This window comes from Panthera tigris, chromosome C2 (assembly GCF_018350195.1).
Source record: "Panthera tigris isolate Pti1 chromosome C2, P.tigris_Pti1_mat1.1, whole genome shotgun sequence".
NCBI lineage: Eukaryota > Metazoa > Chordata > Mammalia > Carnivora > Felidae > Panthera > Panthera tigris.
Genome location: NC_056668.1, coordinates 133125193 through 133141873, shown reverse-complemented (window position 1 = coordinate 133141873; position 16681 = coordinate 133125193). Strand labels below are relative to the sequence as shown.

The 16681-nt window shown below is 42.5% G+C and overlaps 1 protein-coding gene across 10 annotated transcripts in view; it reads left to right on the top strand.

The window, feature by feature from the left end:
- TBC1D5 (TBC1 domain family member 5) overlaps positions 1–16681 on the top strand; it is a 536588-nt gene that overhangs the window by 499370 nt on the left and 20537 nt on the right. For all 10 annotated transcript variants that reach the window (XM_042999057.1, XM_042999056.1, XM_015539905.2 and 7 more), the window contains one exon: positions 8700–8799. In XM_042999057.1, the coding sequence (XP_042854991.1) occupies positions 8700–8799 (100 nt within the window). The remainder of the gene's footprint in view (positions 1–8699; positions 8800–16681) is intronic.

The following is a 16681-nucleotide window of genomic DNA, read 5'->3' as shown; positions in this document are numbered from 1 at the left end:
CCATTTGGAAAATAACCAATATAAACACTTTGGTGAATGTCTTTCTTTCCTTTTTTTTTTTTTTTCCAAAATCATTCTTTTCCTACTACTTTGTAACTTGTTTTCCCCTAGTATATGATGTTATCGTTAAATGTTTTCCTATGAGAACATTTCAAAAAGTTGTGTAATACTCCATTTATGAATGTACCACAAGTTACCTAAGTCACTTGTCGTTAGACATTTAGGATGTGTGTGGAATACGTATGGTGAATATCCTGGGAGTTATGCTTTTGCACGTGTCGATGATTCCTTGGAACAACTTCCTAGAATTGTATAAATAATCTAGAGACAACAAGATGGACACTGAGTGGGCGTTTACCATGTGCCCCGTGCCACACAAAGCACTCCATCTGGAAAGTGTCCCGTAATTCAGTCCTCCAACAATCATCTGACGTAGGAGTTATCGTGATCCCAATTTTACAGACAGGAAAGTGAGGGGCAGAGAGCTTTGCTGTACGGTCAGGGTCACAGAGATGGGGACGCAGGCACCGTGTGTGCAGGTCCCAGGGTCCGTGAGCGTTTTCCAGCCCGCTCCGACACACGGTGTCGCCTTCCACACCCGTACCGCTTATTTTTAGACTCCTCTGAAGTCTCCTTTGTGCTCTTCTTCCGTTTTTCCTGGTGGTGGCTTCCTCTGCTGATACCATATGCTCCGGCTTGGATTTGCTCCACACCGTGTGTGTATTTTGCCCTTGTGTACACCACAGCTTCCTCAGAACATCCGCGGCCTTCCCACTTTTTCTCCTCGAGACTTTCCGCTTCCTTCACTTCCCACTTCTTGTTCACCCATCTGCTCCAGAAAGCCTGGGCGTCTTTCCTGGCTTCTGGTTGCTATATTTAGCCTGTTCCCGCAGCCTGCAGTTGGTGTCGGTTCTCTTGCCTGCTTCTCTTTCTATCCGAGGGCGCCCTCTTGGAAGCCAAGAGAACTCCACGCCAGTGCTCGTGCTGCCCCACTTTTCTCCCAGACCAGGGGCTCTGTGGTTTTAAATAGTCCATGAACAGCGACCCTGCGGCAGCCTGTTCTCATCGTCATGCACATGATGCGTGTCAGGCAGTTGCCGCGGCAGTCTGCATGTCAGACCGCGGCCCTTGAAATAAAACATTATTGTCTGAAGTCAGAATATAATAGAGATGAATGGGAGATGAAGGGAGCTGTTCTGCCGACCCTCAGCTCCTGCTATTCTCCACACTCGGGCTCAACTCAGTGGCCGGGTTCTCTGCCCGGGTCCCACACTTCTGACCCCATTCTTTTGTTTACTGGGTCCCTGGCTCCTAAAACACCTTTCTTCATCATTTCTTCTGAGCCAGGTCCCACCAAAGTCTTCTTCCTTAAGACCCACCAAATTGCCGCCTCTTCCGGAAACTCTGCTTTCGTTTCGACCTCTGACTTGGAAGTCGTGTGCTCCCCGCGGAGTTGTGAAGCCTCATCTTTCCTATCTTCTACGGAACTCGCCTGATTCCTTCCTTGCCTCCCTCTGAACCTGTAGAGGTCTGAACCCATGTCTCATTCATTCTTGTATTTCCTAACGGTACAAACGAATATGTTGCTGACTACATCAATGAATAAGTGAATAAATAATAAACTACACAAGCTTATCCTATTAACGAAGAAATAACAGAAAGATATGGCATCATTGTACAAAACTGACACATAAAATCCACATATTATTAACCAGTTTAAATCATTGTATAATATTTGAGTAGAAGTATAATGATACATCAGCTATTCGGGGATGAAGGATGATGGAAATTCTGCTTTTTAAAAAGCAAATTAAAAACAAAACAAAACATGTCTTCAGAGACCGTCAAAACAACAATGAAAACAGAACACAACCAATTGTACCTCAGTATTTTTGAAGGAAAACGATTTAGTAAGTAATTTGGGGTCAGGACTTAACATTGTAATTGTTGAATCTCTCTTAAAGGAAACTGAGTGTGAGGTTATTCATTGGAAGGACCGAAGTGACGAAGCCTAAGAAAGGACGTGTACACAGGGAAGAAATGGGAGTGAGGGTCATGTGACTTAGGTTCTCAAATAGCTGTCTACACCTTGGCACACACTTCCAGAAAATGTGGCTTACAGAGGAGACCATGTTTCATGCAGGAGATAATGAGAGAATCTACCTCAAGGTTTTGTTGTGAGAATTAACATGAGTTCATGCATGTAAAGCTCAGTGGCTGGCAAATTGTAATTGCTATAAGAGGGTTAGATACTAGCTGTTTCTCTCTTTAGGTGGAGTGGCCTTCATTCTCTGGTCCTTCCCTGTGGGGCCGCCACGTACGGTTGGTGATGTGTTGCATACAGTAGCCTACGTGTGGCCCTATTTCGTAAAGCTCCATCAGTTTCTTCCCTCACCTGTCAATATTGCCATCCAATAAGACGGTGACGGGCTCTTCAGCCTATACTAAGTCTTTCTGTGCCAAGCCGCCTAAAGTTTTAAAACTGTGAACCAGTGTTTGCCAGCACTAGGTCATAAAACCCTGTACTTAAATTCCCTTTCACTGTTTTGACCTGTCAACAAAATTTTTTAAAGAAAGAATAATTGCCTTTATTGAGTACCTGCTTTGTTCCAGACACTCTCCCAGTGTTCTCATTTCATTCTCCCACCAGTTCTACCAGTGGAGGTGAGGGGAACAAGAAATTAAAGAACTTACCCAATATTATACAGCTAGTAACTGGCAGAAACACGATTTGAACCCAGGTGTGTGAGGCCAGAATTCCAGCCTCATCCACCACACTCCGTCCTATACTGGAAGGCAGAACATACAATGCCAGAGTAAATATCATAAGGGTTTCTCTTCAGTGTCTTATTTACACATAAAAATTACACTAACTGCTTGTTTCCATAAAACCTCAAGGCAATTAGCCAAGCATTTGTTTTGGATTACAGAGGACCAGTTTACTGAAAACAAATGACTAAGGCTGTCCATTTTTAATGTTAGTTGGGAGCAGAATGAAGCTTAAGAAGCTAAGATAGAAGTATAAAGTTGATTCCCACAATTTTAGAAGTTTGATTCTTGGCTGTTTCTTTTCTCTGTAATTATATAATAGAGTGAAGAATAAGTGACAAGCCACCCTTTGCCTCCAAATGATTCCATTTCTGTTTCTACAGTCTGAGAAAGTTGAAGGGTTCAGGAGTGTTTTAAGATTAAGAAAACTCTAGAGGGGAAATACACTGGCTTTCAAACTTCCAGATGGAGAAGTTTCTTGGGCCCCTCAGCCTGTTCCACAGAGAATCCTCCTCTTATCCCATCCGTGGGCTTTTTGGTGGGCTTTCCTTTGGGAAACAAAAAAGGTTTAAATGAATGAAAGTTGTCATTTTCTACATTGTAGATTCCATTTGTGTTGATATTTACTTGGGACTTAGGCAAGAAAACTCTCTTCACTTGCTGCCAGAGCCCAGACCACAATTGCAGACTTGGAAAACTGTGTTCCTAATTTGTGCATGCCCACCCAGCAAGTGCTAGGTGCTGCCCGCTTCTCAGGGCTTCCCCGTGCCCTTGTGCAAATTGTGCACTGCACAACTTAGAGGGCACCAGTCTGCTCACGTTTTTGTTATTACAGTGTTCCAGCTAGCACACTAAAGTGTTTGAGGAAGAGACCTCTGAGCTGCATGTTTCTTCCAGCTGTCCAGCGCCTCCACCACCAGCACACGAGACCTCTCTCCTCAAGTGTCTCCTCTCGAGATCTTCTTCCTTCCCAGCTTTTAAAAAGCAAACAAATGAAATAAAGCAAATCTATTTAGATGGGAGTGGCTACTGAGGATTAAAGTTCCCAAGGGCTTTTATATCTTAAAGGAAGTGATTGCTAACTCCAAATTAAGACTAATACATAAGATAAATAGAGAAGACTTTTTAAGCCAGGAGGCAGTACATTCCTGGTGTCCTTTGTCCTCTCTGGGCTGACAGCACCCCGGTTGGTGGCCGCACGCAAGAAGAAACTGAAGCCATCGCTGGGCCCCCTTCTTTTAAAAGCCTGCCAGGCTCTGGCCTCGGTACCGTTCTGAGCTCATCCAGCTGGGTTTGTGTCTGTAACCTATTGACAAAGTGACTTCAGTGGAGGTGGTAGGAGGCAGGGACCAGGATTTCCAGAGCAACTATTCTTATTTCATCATAAGACTTGCATGTACTCTACCTCATAGTCTGGTAAATTACACAACACTCTTACTCTAATTATGCGATTGTAATCTCCATGGAAGCAAAGTGTCTGACTTATACCCTCTCCAAGGAGTGCTGAATTTAAGCCCAGATTGGGCGAGGATTACTTAGGGTTACACAACTAGTTAATGGCAGGACCAGAAATAGAACTCAGATTTCCTCATGCCGTAATAGCAGCCTAGTGTTCTGCCCCTTCTACCTCTGTTCCAGTTATCTGTTGCTGTGTAACACCCCATCCAAAATTCCACTCCTTAAAACAGCAACGCTGCTATTTCTCATAGGTTTCTGGGTCAGGCATTTAGTTGGGCTGTTCTTCTCCATGTGATGTTGATTGAGTCACTCACCTAGCTGGTGTCAGATGGATTGGGCTGAAAGGTCCCGGAAGATGTCATGTACATGTCCAGAACCTCAGTACTTCCCCCCTGGCCTCTTTCTCTCCATATTTTCTCTCCTCCCTTTCAGGATTCTAGCCTGAACTTCTTGACATCTTGGTAGCTGTCTTCCTCTAGTGAAAGCAAAAGTAAGCAGAAGCTGACAGGCCTCTTACACTAGCCCAAAACTGGCACAGTGTGACTTTTACTGCATTCTCTGGGTCAAGGCAGGTCATAAGTATCTATCTGGGAAATAAATACTACCACTTGCTGAGTGGCACAGCACGTACACCGAGGGAGGGAAGGAATTGATGGCGGCCATCTTGGAGACTAACCATAACCGTGGTTAACCAGCAGACATAGCCTTCTCTCCCTAATTCCTAGTGCCGGACAGAATGGAGAAACTCAAGCCTGGGCAGAAACGAAAGAGAAAAGGGAAAGAGAAATGCCCTGAAACACCGCATCCTTTTCCATCTTCAAGCCTAGCATAGAGTTAAGAAGGCGGCACCCACCTACCCACATGGCCCTCCAATCATTCCTTGGCTGAGTTTCTTCTGGTCGTCTTTTGTGCATCAGAGGAGACGGTGCTGCATTTTATAGTAATTTGGTTTTACAGCTACTGCTATGTCTGTTTTCTGTGTCAGGCTTTTAAGTGCCTATTTCTAAGGCCCATTCTCTACGCAGCAGTTAAAAACAGTACTTTTCAGTGCTGCATTGTGTATTGCTAAAATGTAATACACCTACAAGTAACCTTTTCAACCGTTAATTTCCATCTATAAGTCAAATTATACTCAGTTGCTAAGAAAAAGCGTGTCTCATTAAGTTTCTCCTGCTTTCTTTTTAACAGTACAGAAGATTCGTATATGAAAGAACAAGCATCTAAGACCGGAAAATCAATTTTCTAGCCTATTCTACCTCTGGCAACATCCCTTGTATGCTAACTAACTTGGTTAGGAATATCCTACATAATGAGGATTACGGGCATACTTCGTTTTATTGCGCTTTGCAGATATTACATTGTTTTACAAATTGAAGGTTTGGGGCAACCCTGTGTCAAGCAAATCAGATGGCACCATTTTTCCAACAGCTTTTGTTCACTTCGTGTCTGTGTCACATATTGGTAATACTTGCAGTATTTCATTCAAACTCATTCATTTTTAATGTGTTTGTTTGGCGATCTGTGACCTTTGGTGTTACTGTTGTAAATGTTTTGGGGTGCCACAACCCACACCCACATACGACAGTGAACTTAATAAATGTTGTATGTGTTCTGTCTGCTCCACTGACTGACCATTCCCCCACCCCTCTCCCCTTCCTTGGGCCCCTCTATTCCCTGAGACACAACAGTGTTGAAATTAGGCTTAGCGAGGGAGGAATGTCGAAAGCTGAGATAGGCTGAAAGACCTCTTGCGCTGCCCCGGTAGCCAAGCTGTGGCTGTGAATGCGAAGGAGAAGCTCTTGAAGGAAATTAGAAGTGCTGCTCCAGTGAGCGCATGGATGACAAGAAAGAGAAACAGCCTACCGCCGATATGGAAAAAGTTTGAGTAGTCTGGATAGAAGCTCAACCAGCCACAACATCCCCATAAGCCAAAGTCAAATTCAGAGCAAGGCCCAGACTCTCTTCAATTCTACGAGGGCTGACAGAGGGAGGAAGCTGCAGAGGAAAAGCTGGAAGCCAGCAGAGATTGGTTCATGAGGTCTAGGAAAAGAAGCCGTCTCCATAACATGAAAGTATGAGGTAAACCAACCTTCTATTGGAAGAAGAGGCCAACTAGGACTTTCATAACTAGAGAGAAGAAATCAGTACCTGGTTTCAGAGCTTCAAAGAACAGGCTGACTCTCTCGTTAGGGGCTAACACAGCCGGGGACTTTAAGTTGAAACCAGTGCTCATTGACCATTCTAAAAATCCTAGGGCCCCTAAGTTATATGCTCGTTCTACTCTGCCTGTGGTCAATAAATGGAACAACAAAGCCTGAGTGACAGTGCGTCTATTTATAACATGGTTTACTGAATATTTTAAGCCTACTGCTGAGACCTCTTGCTCAGAAAAAAGATTCATTTCAAAATATTACTGCTCATTGACAATGCACCTGCTCACCCAAGAGCTCTGATGGGGGTATACAACAAGATTAATGTTTTCGTGCTTACTAACACAGCATTCATTCTCTAGTCCATGGATCAAGGAGCCATTTTGATTTTTAGGTCTCATTGTTTAAGAAATACATTTTCTAAAGCTCTAGCTGCCATAGATGGTGATTCTTCTGATGGATCTGGGCTAAATAAACTGAAAACCTTCTGGAAAGGATTCACCATTCTAGATGCCATTAAGAACATTAATGATGCTTAGGAAGAGGTCAAAAGATCAACAGTAACAGGAGTTTGGAAGAAGTAGATTCTAGCACTTATGGATGACTTTGGGAGATTGAAGACTTCAGTGGGCGAAGTCACTGCAGATGTGGTGAAGACAGCAAGAGAACTAGAATGAGAAGTCAGCCTGAAGCTGTGACTGAATGGCTACAATCTCCTGATAAAACTAACGGATGAGGACCTGCTTCTTATGGATAAGCAAAGAAGGTGGCTTCTTGAGATGGAATCTTCTCCTGGTGCAGATGCTGTGAAGATTGTAGAAATGGCAACGAAGGATTTAGAATACCACATAAACTTAGTTGATAAAGCAGCAGCAGGGTTTGAGAGGATTGACTCCAATTTTGAAAGAAGTTCTGTGGGTAAAATGCTATCAAACAGCATCACATGCTGCAGGGAAATCGTTCATGAAAGGAAGAGTCAGTTGATATGACAGGCTTCATTGGTATATTAAGAAATTGTCATAGTCACCTCAGCCTTCAGTAACCACCACCCTGCTCAGTTAGCAGTCATCAGCATGACGGCAAGGCATGACGGCTAGACCAACAATGGCCAGCATTTTTAGCAACAGAGTATTTATTTTATCTTATTTTTAAGTAACCTCGACACCCGACATGGGGCTCGAGCTTACAACCCTGAGATCAAGAGTCGCATGCTCAACCGACTGAGCTAGCCAGGCTTTAAATTAAGGTATATATGTTGCTTTTTTAGACATAATGCTGTTGCACACTTAATAGACTACAATATAGTGTAAACATAACTTTTTTTTACATTTATATAAACACAATTTTATATGCAACTGGGAAACCAAAAAATTCATTTCACTTACTTTATTGTGATATTCTCTTTATTGCAGTGCTCTGGAACCAACCCCACAATATCTCTAGGGTATGCCTGTATTCTCTTACTCTGAGAAAAATTCTCTTAATCTTCTAAATTTCCTTGGGAAATTTTTTTTGCATGTATGTTTTTTTCCTTAACAAAAACAGAGGTTTTTTTTTTTGTTGTTACAGTTAGATTGTCTTTTACAGTTTAGATAATTATTCAACCTAGAGTATTTTTTCCTAGAAACAATCAAATAAATAAAATTCTCTAGTGTCATATCAAAAGAGGAAATGGAAGAGCAGCTATTTATGGACTGTAGGGGCAAAACATTTCCAAGTGCTTTGGGAAATCTCACATTTAAAGAGATTATCATTGTCTCTGGTTCCCCAAATGTATGTGAGGAAATGTGATATTTTTGTACCCAGCTGCCTAGGGAGTAGGGTCCACTGAAACACATTTTTTTTCTCCCCACTCGTGTGGCTCGGATATTGAAGATATTGTCTGTACTTTTTTTATACCAGGTTGTATGGGTAAACATTTACACATGGCACAAAGCTAACATTCAGTTAGAAGAAGTCCAGTTTTGTTTTGTTTTTTATTTTTTTTTAACGTTTATTTGTTATTGAGAGACCAAGAGAGACAGAACGTGAGCAGGGGAGGGGCAGAGAGAGGAGACACAGAATCTGAAGCAGAATCTGAGCTGTCAGCACAGAGCCCGACGCGGGGCTCGAACTCACAAACCGCCGAGATCACGACCGGAGCAGAAGTTGGTCGCTTAACCGACTGAGCCACCCAGGCGCCCCGAAGTCCAGTTTTATTTTTTAACACTGTACCATTTCTCTTATTTTGTGCCTCGATAAAATCATCCAAATCACTTGGAGAACTATGGGGATTTTACTAAATTTTAAAAATTTTCCATATCTTTACCCCTTTCATTTTAGGAAGAAGAGTTAGAAGCCCAGATTTCCTTCCTTCAAGGACAATTAAATGACCTGGATGCCATGTGCAAATACTGTGCGAAGGTGATGGACACCCATCTTGGTGAGTGAGCTGCTTTGTCCCCGGGAGTGATGATGGTCATAACAACAGTATCCACTTGGCCCTGTGTCGAGCTTTTCATGTGAATTATCTCATTAATTCTCACAGCAGCACTGTGGGAGAGCTACTGTTACTATCAACATTGTACAAGTGAGGAGACTGAAGCCCAGAAAGATTAATAACATTTCCCAGGATCATAGTACGAGTAAGTGGACTAGAAATTCAAAATCAAGCAGTGTGACTGTAGATTTCAATTCTTAAGTGCTACACTGCCCTTTATAAATATTTGTCTACATCAAACCAAAATGAAATGTTGACCTTTCAAGGTCAAATGGTCAGCTCTACTGTTGTGCCAACCTATCTGTAATTACTATTGTGATTATTATTTTGACAGTGCTTTATTTTTTAAATACATAGGCTTTTTTTTATATTTATTTATTTTTGAGAGAGAGAGACAGAGACAGAGTGGGAGTGGGAGAGGAGCAGAGAAAGAGGGAGACAGAGTATTTGAAGCAGGCTCCAGGCTCCAAGCTGTCAGCACAGAGCCCGACGTGGGACTCGAACTCACGGATCGCAAGATCATGACCTGAGCCAAAGTCAGATGCTTAACCGACTGAGCCACCCAGGCACCCCTTAAATACATGTTTTTAACCACCAGCCTGTGCTTATATTCTAAGAAGTGTCCTAGTTTGAAGTTCAGTTTATATGTGAGTCCTACATATGTCACGTTAGAAAGTCTTCAGGCATTACTCTCTACATTTGTAAAAGTTCTGTATTTTGTAATAGAAATGGTCTCTGGTGGATCACATATGTTTTGCTTCGGTAACTCTGTGCTGCTTGCGAAACTTCATAATGCATACTATTACCGTTTTTCAGTTCTCTTACAGACATCCTTTTTCTGTCCATTATCTTCTTTCTCCAGTGTCTAGCATCTGTAGTTTGGGAACAAATTAGGAAAATAAGACATATACTCTGACAGACATAGCCGATATGCTGCTGTGTAAGTGTGGACAAATGACAATACCAATTATTATAAGGTATCAGGATGCATCCCAATTGTGAGGGGAAATCGAAGAGAATCCACCAAGGCAGACGTCCTAGGAGTGGGCCATCCCTAGAGCCTTCCCTGAAGGTGGACTTTACCTTGGGCTCCATTGACTCCTCAGCCTATTCATGAGTTCACTTGCATGTGGCCCAAACAGCTGTCATTTAGGTGTAGCCTAAACCGTACTGGCCTCTAGCAAGTAATGTTCCCTTACAGATTTGGAGAGGTGCTTGACCTCAGTGGCTGGTTGTCCTCCAGTGTCTTACTAGGCAGCTGGCTGGGCCCTGTTCCGTCATCAGCCTTATTTCTCCTCTCTCGACCACTCTTCTCCTTTAGAGAAAGAGCTCAAGAGGGAGAAACAACAGGGGGAACCCTGGCAGGTGATCAAAAGGGTAGTACCCCTGATCACAGTAAGAAATGTTACCCTTGTCACATCTGGTCCACCCCTGTCGAAACGATTTATTTATATGCTTCATGATGATCATCTTTAAAAATGCATATAGAACTAAGTTTATGTGAATCTCATAGCATCCCACTATAAATGCATCAAAAAGAAGTCATTAAGAGAGATACAGTTTATATATAAATAATATATATTATATAACTAATTTTAGTTTATTTAAATATAATTTTTAATTTTAAAGCAAGTGTGGGGAGTTGGGGGGAGGGGGGGCATGTGTGTTTGTGTATGTTTGTTTCTCTGGCCGTGTGGGTGACCTTTGTAGTGCTTGATTTTGGTTTTGACCAAAGTAGGAGAACAAAGAAGTGACTGGGAGAAAGATGTACTGGAACTCTAGAAAATCCTGTTAGGAAATCTCTAGGTTGTTTGGTCCACATAGCAGCTTTTCAAGCAGCTTTACTTAAGCCTAAGAATTTTTAAAGAGCTTTCGCTCTGATTTTGGTCTTTCAGTCAGCTCTGTAAGAGTATTTTCTCACTGCATGGGAGGGGGGGAACACTTTAATTAAAGAAAAGCCCATACCAGATGTGAATTTTCAACTAACCACCAAACTAAATTCGTTTCTGTGTGTACATTTCACTTTCAGCCAGAATCCCCTCATACAGTTGTCAGCTTCTTTTCTCCATATAAATAGCCGGACACTTTATAAAATGGGCTTGAAGAGGGTGGGGGTGCCTGGGGTGGCTCAGCCAGTTAAGCGTCTGACTTCAGCTCAGGTGATGATCTCACGGTTCATGAGTTTGAGCCCCGAGTCAGGCTCTGTGCCGACAGCTCAGAGCCTGGAGCCTGCTTCAGATTCTCTGTCTCCCTCTCTCTCTGCCCCTCCTCCCCACCTCAAAAATAAGTAAACATTTAAAAAAATGTTTTAAATAGGCTTGAAGGATGCTACAAAGAATTCCTGGCCCCAGGGCCCACAGATGCATTTCTATCCACCTGCCTATTATAACAGTGATTTATTTATTAAAGGGTATGCCTATGTTGTAGGCAATTTTGATTCTGAGCAAAAATTAGAGGAAAACACAAAGATTAATTAAGGGAAACTCTTGATTGGCTCTTTGACTTATTGGACTTCTTTTAAAAATTACTTCAGCACCCTAGTATTTTTTCCATATGATGTTTTCTGTTTTTCCCAATTATTAAAGTAGTACAAAATCGGAACCACTGAAAAACCCATTAGTAAGTGACTGATTATAACTTAGTATAATGCCATCTTATCGAATATTAAAGTACTTTCTTATTAACAAGGAGATGTTCATGCTGTATTATTAAAGGAAAAGATAAGTGGCACAACAGTATATATTTGATGCAAAAATAACCATTAACAGTCATGGCCTGGCTGAAAGGATGATTGTAGGATGACTTTCTGGGAGACCTAGTTTTTATGCTTGGAAGATGCAAGGTGGTCACTGAAAATCTGTAGGTGGCTGAAGTGCAGCTAGCACCTGGGACTTCCTCTTCACGCTCCAGGCAAGAGCCCCGTGCTGAGAGTGGCTGGCGTGGTGTTTGAGAAGGAGAGAGCCCCGTGTGGCGGCAGACAGACACAGGGTTGAGGTCAGACTCGGTCCCTTCTTAGCGTGGCCTGCTTCTGATAGTGTCTTCATATAGAAAATGGAGATGCAAATATCTACCTTGCCAGTTTGTTGCCAAGACTAATGTGCTTTTAACCCCAGCACAGGGCATGGCCCAAAGTCGGGTCTTCAACACAAATTCTCTCCTCTGCCTCATTAACTCTTAACTGTCCCTTCTCAGGGAAGATCATCGAGTCTGTGACCAGAGTGCTGAGTACTGACATGTGCAGGCCCCTATAACTAGTTAGTGGCCGAACTAGGACCAATACCACATTTCCCAACCCCTAACTAAATATTCCCTTGTCAGTGATGCAGAAAGATGCTGGAATTGGGATACGCCGGTCCTTGGGTTAGGTGTGTGAGCTCTTTGGGCAAGAAGAACTTTAATGATGCAGAGTCCTTGACCTGAGCGGCTGGGCCTCCATTATGCAGTGGGCCACAGGCTACCAAGGCAGCTCTGAGAACTGCATCAGAAACTATTCTAGGAGGTATTTTCTGTATCCTTTCCTAACGTTGATTGTTTTCACCAAGTTCCTTTCATTTCAATAGAATTCCATATCACCCTGCGCTTTCATCATTTCAGTAATTTTAAAACGTCAAGTACAGTTCAAGGCTATTTTTATAACTGACAGAACAAATATAGAGAAAAACATCTCAGTTAAAAATTATATAAAGGCACTTGTTCAAATGGTCCTTTAATTAGAGAGGTAATAACATTGACAGCTTAGCAGTTACTTCCTTATGGGCCTGGAACCCAAAACTAAAGAAATATTTGTTTTATCAAAACTCTACCAAAATTTTAATTTTATTACTTCCACATAGTTGAAGCACGTGAATCCAAACACTGAGAGACAGGAATTGAAAATGCATGCATTTATTAAATCTAAACTTTCCTGTCAACTTCAGAAGGCTTGTTGTACGTGTTCATTTTTCTGTTGCTATAGTTACTCCCCTTCCCGTCACCCTGACAGTTGAGTCAAAAGCCATTGACAGTATTAACCTCAGGTGGTTGAGCTCAGGCTATTTTTAGGTTTGCCGTATTTTACTCATAATTGCACGTGGGTGAGCGGCCCACGCTTCTCTGTTCTGTGAGCAGCTGGGCTGAGCTGCTAGCTGTTTACAGGGAGTGTGAGCTGTTCACCCTGCTGGCCCTAAAGGCCCCACCTGCCCACTCCCGGGGGAGGTATTTCCAGTCTCTGTTCGGTATTTAGAAGTGGTTTCCAGCGGCTTGCCCTTTCATTGGTGGCTCATGTAAACAATGGCAGGGTTAAATGCAGTGAATTAAGGGAACTTAGGTTTCCCAGAGTGCTGTAGCTCCTAGGAGCTTAGAATGTTGAACAGGTGGAAGCTTTAAAAGCCAACTCAGCAGTTCTTCGTTGCGAAGGTGAGGAAAGCAAGGTCCAGGAAGGATGAGAGGCACACAGCTGGCTTGTGGCACACACGCCATGAGTCTAGACCCGATTTCAGTCCCTGGCTTCTCTTTTACTGACGCTTTGACTAAAGCCAACACTTGAATCGGTAGTTGGATTTCAGATCTTCTGCTGTTTCATTGCACGCATCATTACCGATTTTGCACTTGTCATAATATTTATGTAAGAATTAGCTGTAAGAGGAGGCCAGTTTTGAAAATCAGTTTATTTGCTTCTGCAAGAACTTTATAAATCTCATTTTCTCATGTTTATAAAAACAACTTTCAATGGACGTCTGTGGAAATGTTCAATAAGGCAGTTAACTAATCACATTTGAAAAAAACAAGGAAGGAAAATGTGATCACCAGACAGCTTCCTCTCTGTCAATCACACTGTGATAAAAGTTTTCATTACTATTTTAAGAATTTTAAATGCTGCATTTAATTGTGGGCAGCATAGTCCTCTGTAGAAGGAGAAGATACCTTCCCTTGAGAGTCTTGTTAAAAAGACAGATTCTTATTCAGTAGGTCTGATATGGGACCTGAGGTTCAGCATTTCTAACAGCCCCCAGATGACCGGATGTTATTGGCCCATGAAAGTCTTCAAGCAGCAAAGAGCAAAAGAACTTAAAATTATGTGGGCAGAATTAAATTAATATATTCATAATCCTATTGATGTATTCATAACTCCACCCTTCAGGCACATGTACAGCTAAATTCTGTGGGCAGACAGCACACAGCCTCCCCTGGTATTCTCTTGTAGCTTTCAATCATGTGAAATTCAGTTCTCTTTTTAGTCTCTTTGAACTTGTTCTACTCTAGTAGTGAAAGGCTCTTCCCACCCCCCACACCCCCCACTCCAATTTTATTATCACAAGACTTGGAACAATTGGTCAAAATCTAACTTGTACCAACCCTGTGCCTATTTAGAAAAACTCTGCAAACTATACACTGTCTTACCCTTTCCCAGGCTAAGATACCACAACTCTGATCCCATGGCTTCAGTATAGACTGTCCCATCTTCCATCATTTTGCTTTCCACTTGCTGGCTGTCTCCCATTTTCCCATGTGTTTTTCCACAGGAGGAACCCACACTGAATATCTTTCCTTCTCTGTCTTTTTAAAAATACAGTTTCCAAATCCTTCATCTTTCTCAAACTGTCTGACTGCATAGCCCATTCGCAGCCCTCCATACCAGGCTGCCTCTCTGTCCTCCAATCCCAGCCGTCTCCAGCTAATGACCCAACAGGCAAAAGACTTGTCCACCCTGTCTTGTGGAAACAGGCTTGCTGCTGATTGCTTGAAAGCTCAGGGACTCTGTGGCCACCATAAGCATCTCACACTAAGCATAGAGCTTGTGAGCAGGGAAAGTGAAACCCAAGTTAAGAAGGCTAATGTTCATTGCCTTGGGCCACGTTTAAATCCCTACTGAGTAGTAGCACTCACCTTTGACTACTGACTTTCCTCCTGTCAGGAAAACTTTCATGGCCTCAAATTCACCAAAAAAAGTATTTCCGTCTTAAACCTAGTTCACGGGATCTTATTTGACTAAATGATGTGATTTGAGGACAATCTTGGTCAAACTGCCCTCCTCTCTCATTGCTTCCAAATGAGAGGGTCCAATGGCAGAACCCTAGGGTATTTCCTTTTAGTAAAGGAAATTTCCTTTTAGTCCTGGCCGTGTTTCTGCTTTTATTTTTAGAAGCACGTCTTCTGGAAAAGGCATCTAACCATAACTAGAGCTTAGAGACCTTTTAAGTTTAAAAATATATGTAAAGTGTTTTTTCTGGTTGACCCTCAGATATGGGGTGCCCCATATCATGAATAGGATAGATTTTGCTGTGAGGAGTCATACTTCCATGACATTCCCTGGCTGGCAGGGTGGTAAATCCTAAGAGAATAATATGCCAGGTGGTAGAGATGAGTAAAGATTTCTAACTCTGCCAAGTACTCTGTTTACTTGAGAACTATTTGTTGTCACCAAAAACTAATGTTAAATGCAGGACACATATTTGCCTAGTCTTACCCTTGGATTTTCCTAACTAAATGCTCCTCTCCCAGTGCTGAGTTTAGGGTCTTCACTCATTCTGACATCTCGATGCAAAATAGGACCCTTGATTATATTTTCTGTGTGGTCTGCTTTTGTTTTTTTAAGAAAATATTGAGCATGAAGTGCCTTCCTTAGCTCTTAAGAAATCCTCAGTGAAAGTTATTTCCCTTCATCTGCCCCTACCATTTCTCAGTCTGAGATCTGGTTGTTTATGTTCGTATCCCTTAATTCTTCACCTGAGAAATAGCTCACCTACATCTATTCCTCAGAACATAAAAATCAGCTCGCTTGCTGGCAGGAAAGCCCTGTATTGTTCATTCAGCCAATATTTATGAAGTACCTGCTTTCTGATGTAAAAATAGGTCCTGGGAGAAGTAGATTGGGGTAGGGTGAAGTGGAGGAGTGGTATTCTAAAATTGAGCTCAGCGCTCAATGGAAGACGTGTGTAAAGCTTCAAAGTAGGGAGAGAGAGCAAGCCAAGGAGAGTATACCTCGTTAGAAATACCTAAAGTGACACACAGCTTCACATGAAACCACGGTCCTCCCAGGGCACCAGTGATTTCACAAACATGGGCAGGGACCCATGGGGTCCTAAAGTAATACAGATATAGTGAACAGACTACCATTTTGGGAACCAAAGGACCTTGCATCCAGGATTCGCCACATAGAACTGTGCAGTTTCAGAAGACTTTTAGCCTCTGAGCCTAGTTTAAGATTACAGTTCCAAGAGTAAAAGATGAAGCAAGGGAGAGTCTAACAACTGGATGCTTGCAGAGGGAAGACTGCTAATAGGCAGCCAATGCTTAAACACAGTTTTAAGGTGGACTTTGAAGAAAAAGCAAGGTGTGTTGTTGTAAGGAGACTAGGAGGGTTTTCTAGAAGGGGAATGGCATCTGCAGAGACATGCAAATGCAAATGATCTGTTAAAGGATGAATTTGACACCTGTAGTCTTCTACTAAACCCGCCTTCTCCCAAGATGTGGACAACCATGGCACACACTGTGTGAGCAGAAATTCCTTTGTCAGCAGTGCAGCCAAACCCAGTAGTGACAAATTACAGGTCCGCCCCCCTCCTTGACCCATCACCACCTCTTAAACCACTACCACTCTGAGCACACATGTGACCCTAGATCAACCCTACACGTGACCCCTCTATTTTGTAACAGCCTGCATATTTCCTAGAGTCTGGACAGTCCTTTCTATGAGATTGTCTGAGGTCAAGTTGGCTAAATCTCTATCAGAGATGAGAGAACCACAAAGAACAGAATCCACTTATATGGGTATTTAAGGTCATGGAAAAGGGAAACATACTAACCAATAATAGTAATAGTGAGCAATGTGTTTGAAGTGGACCAT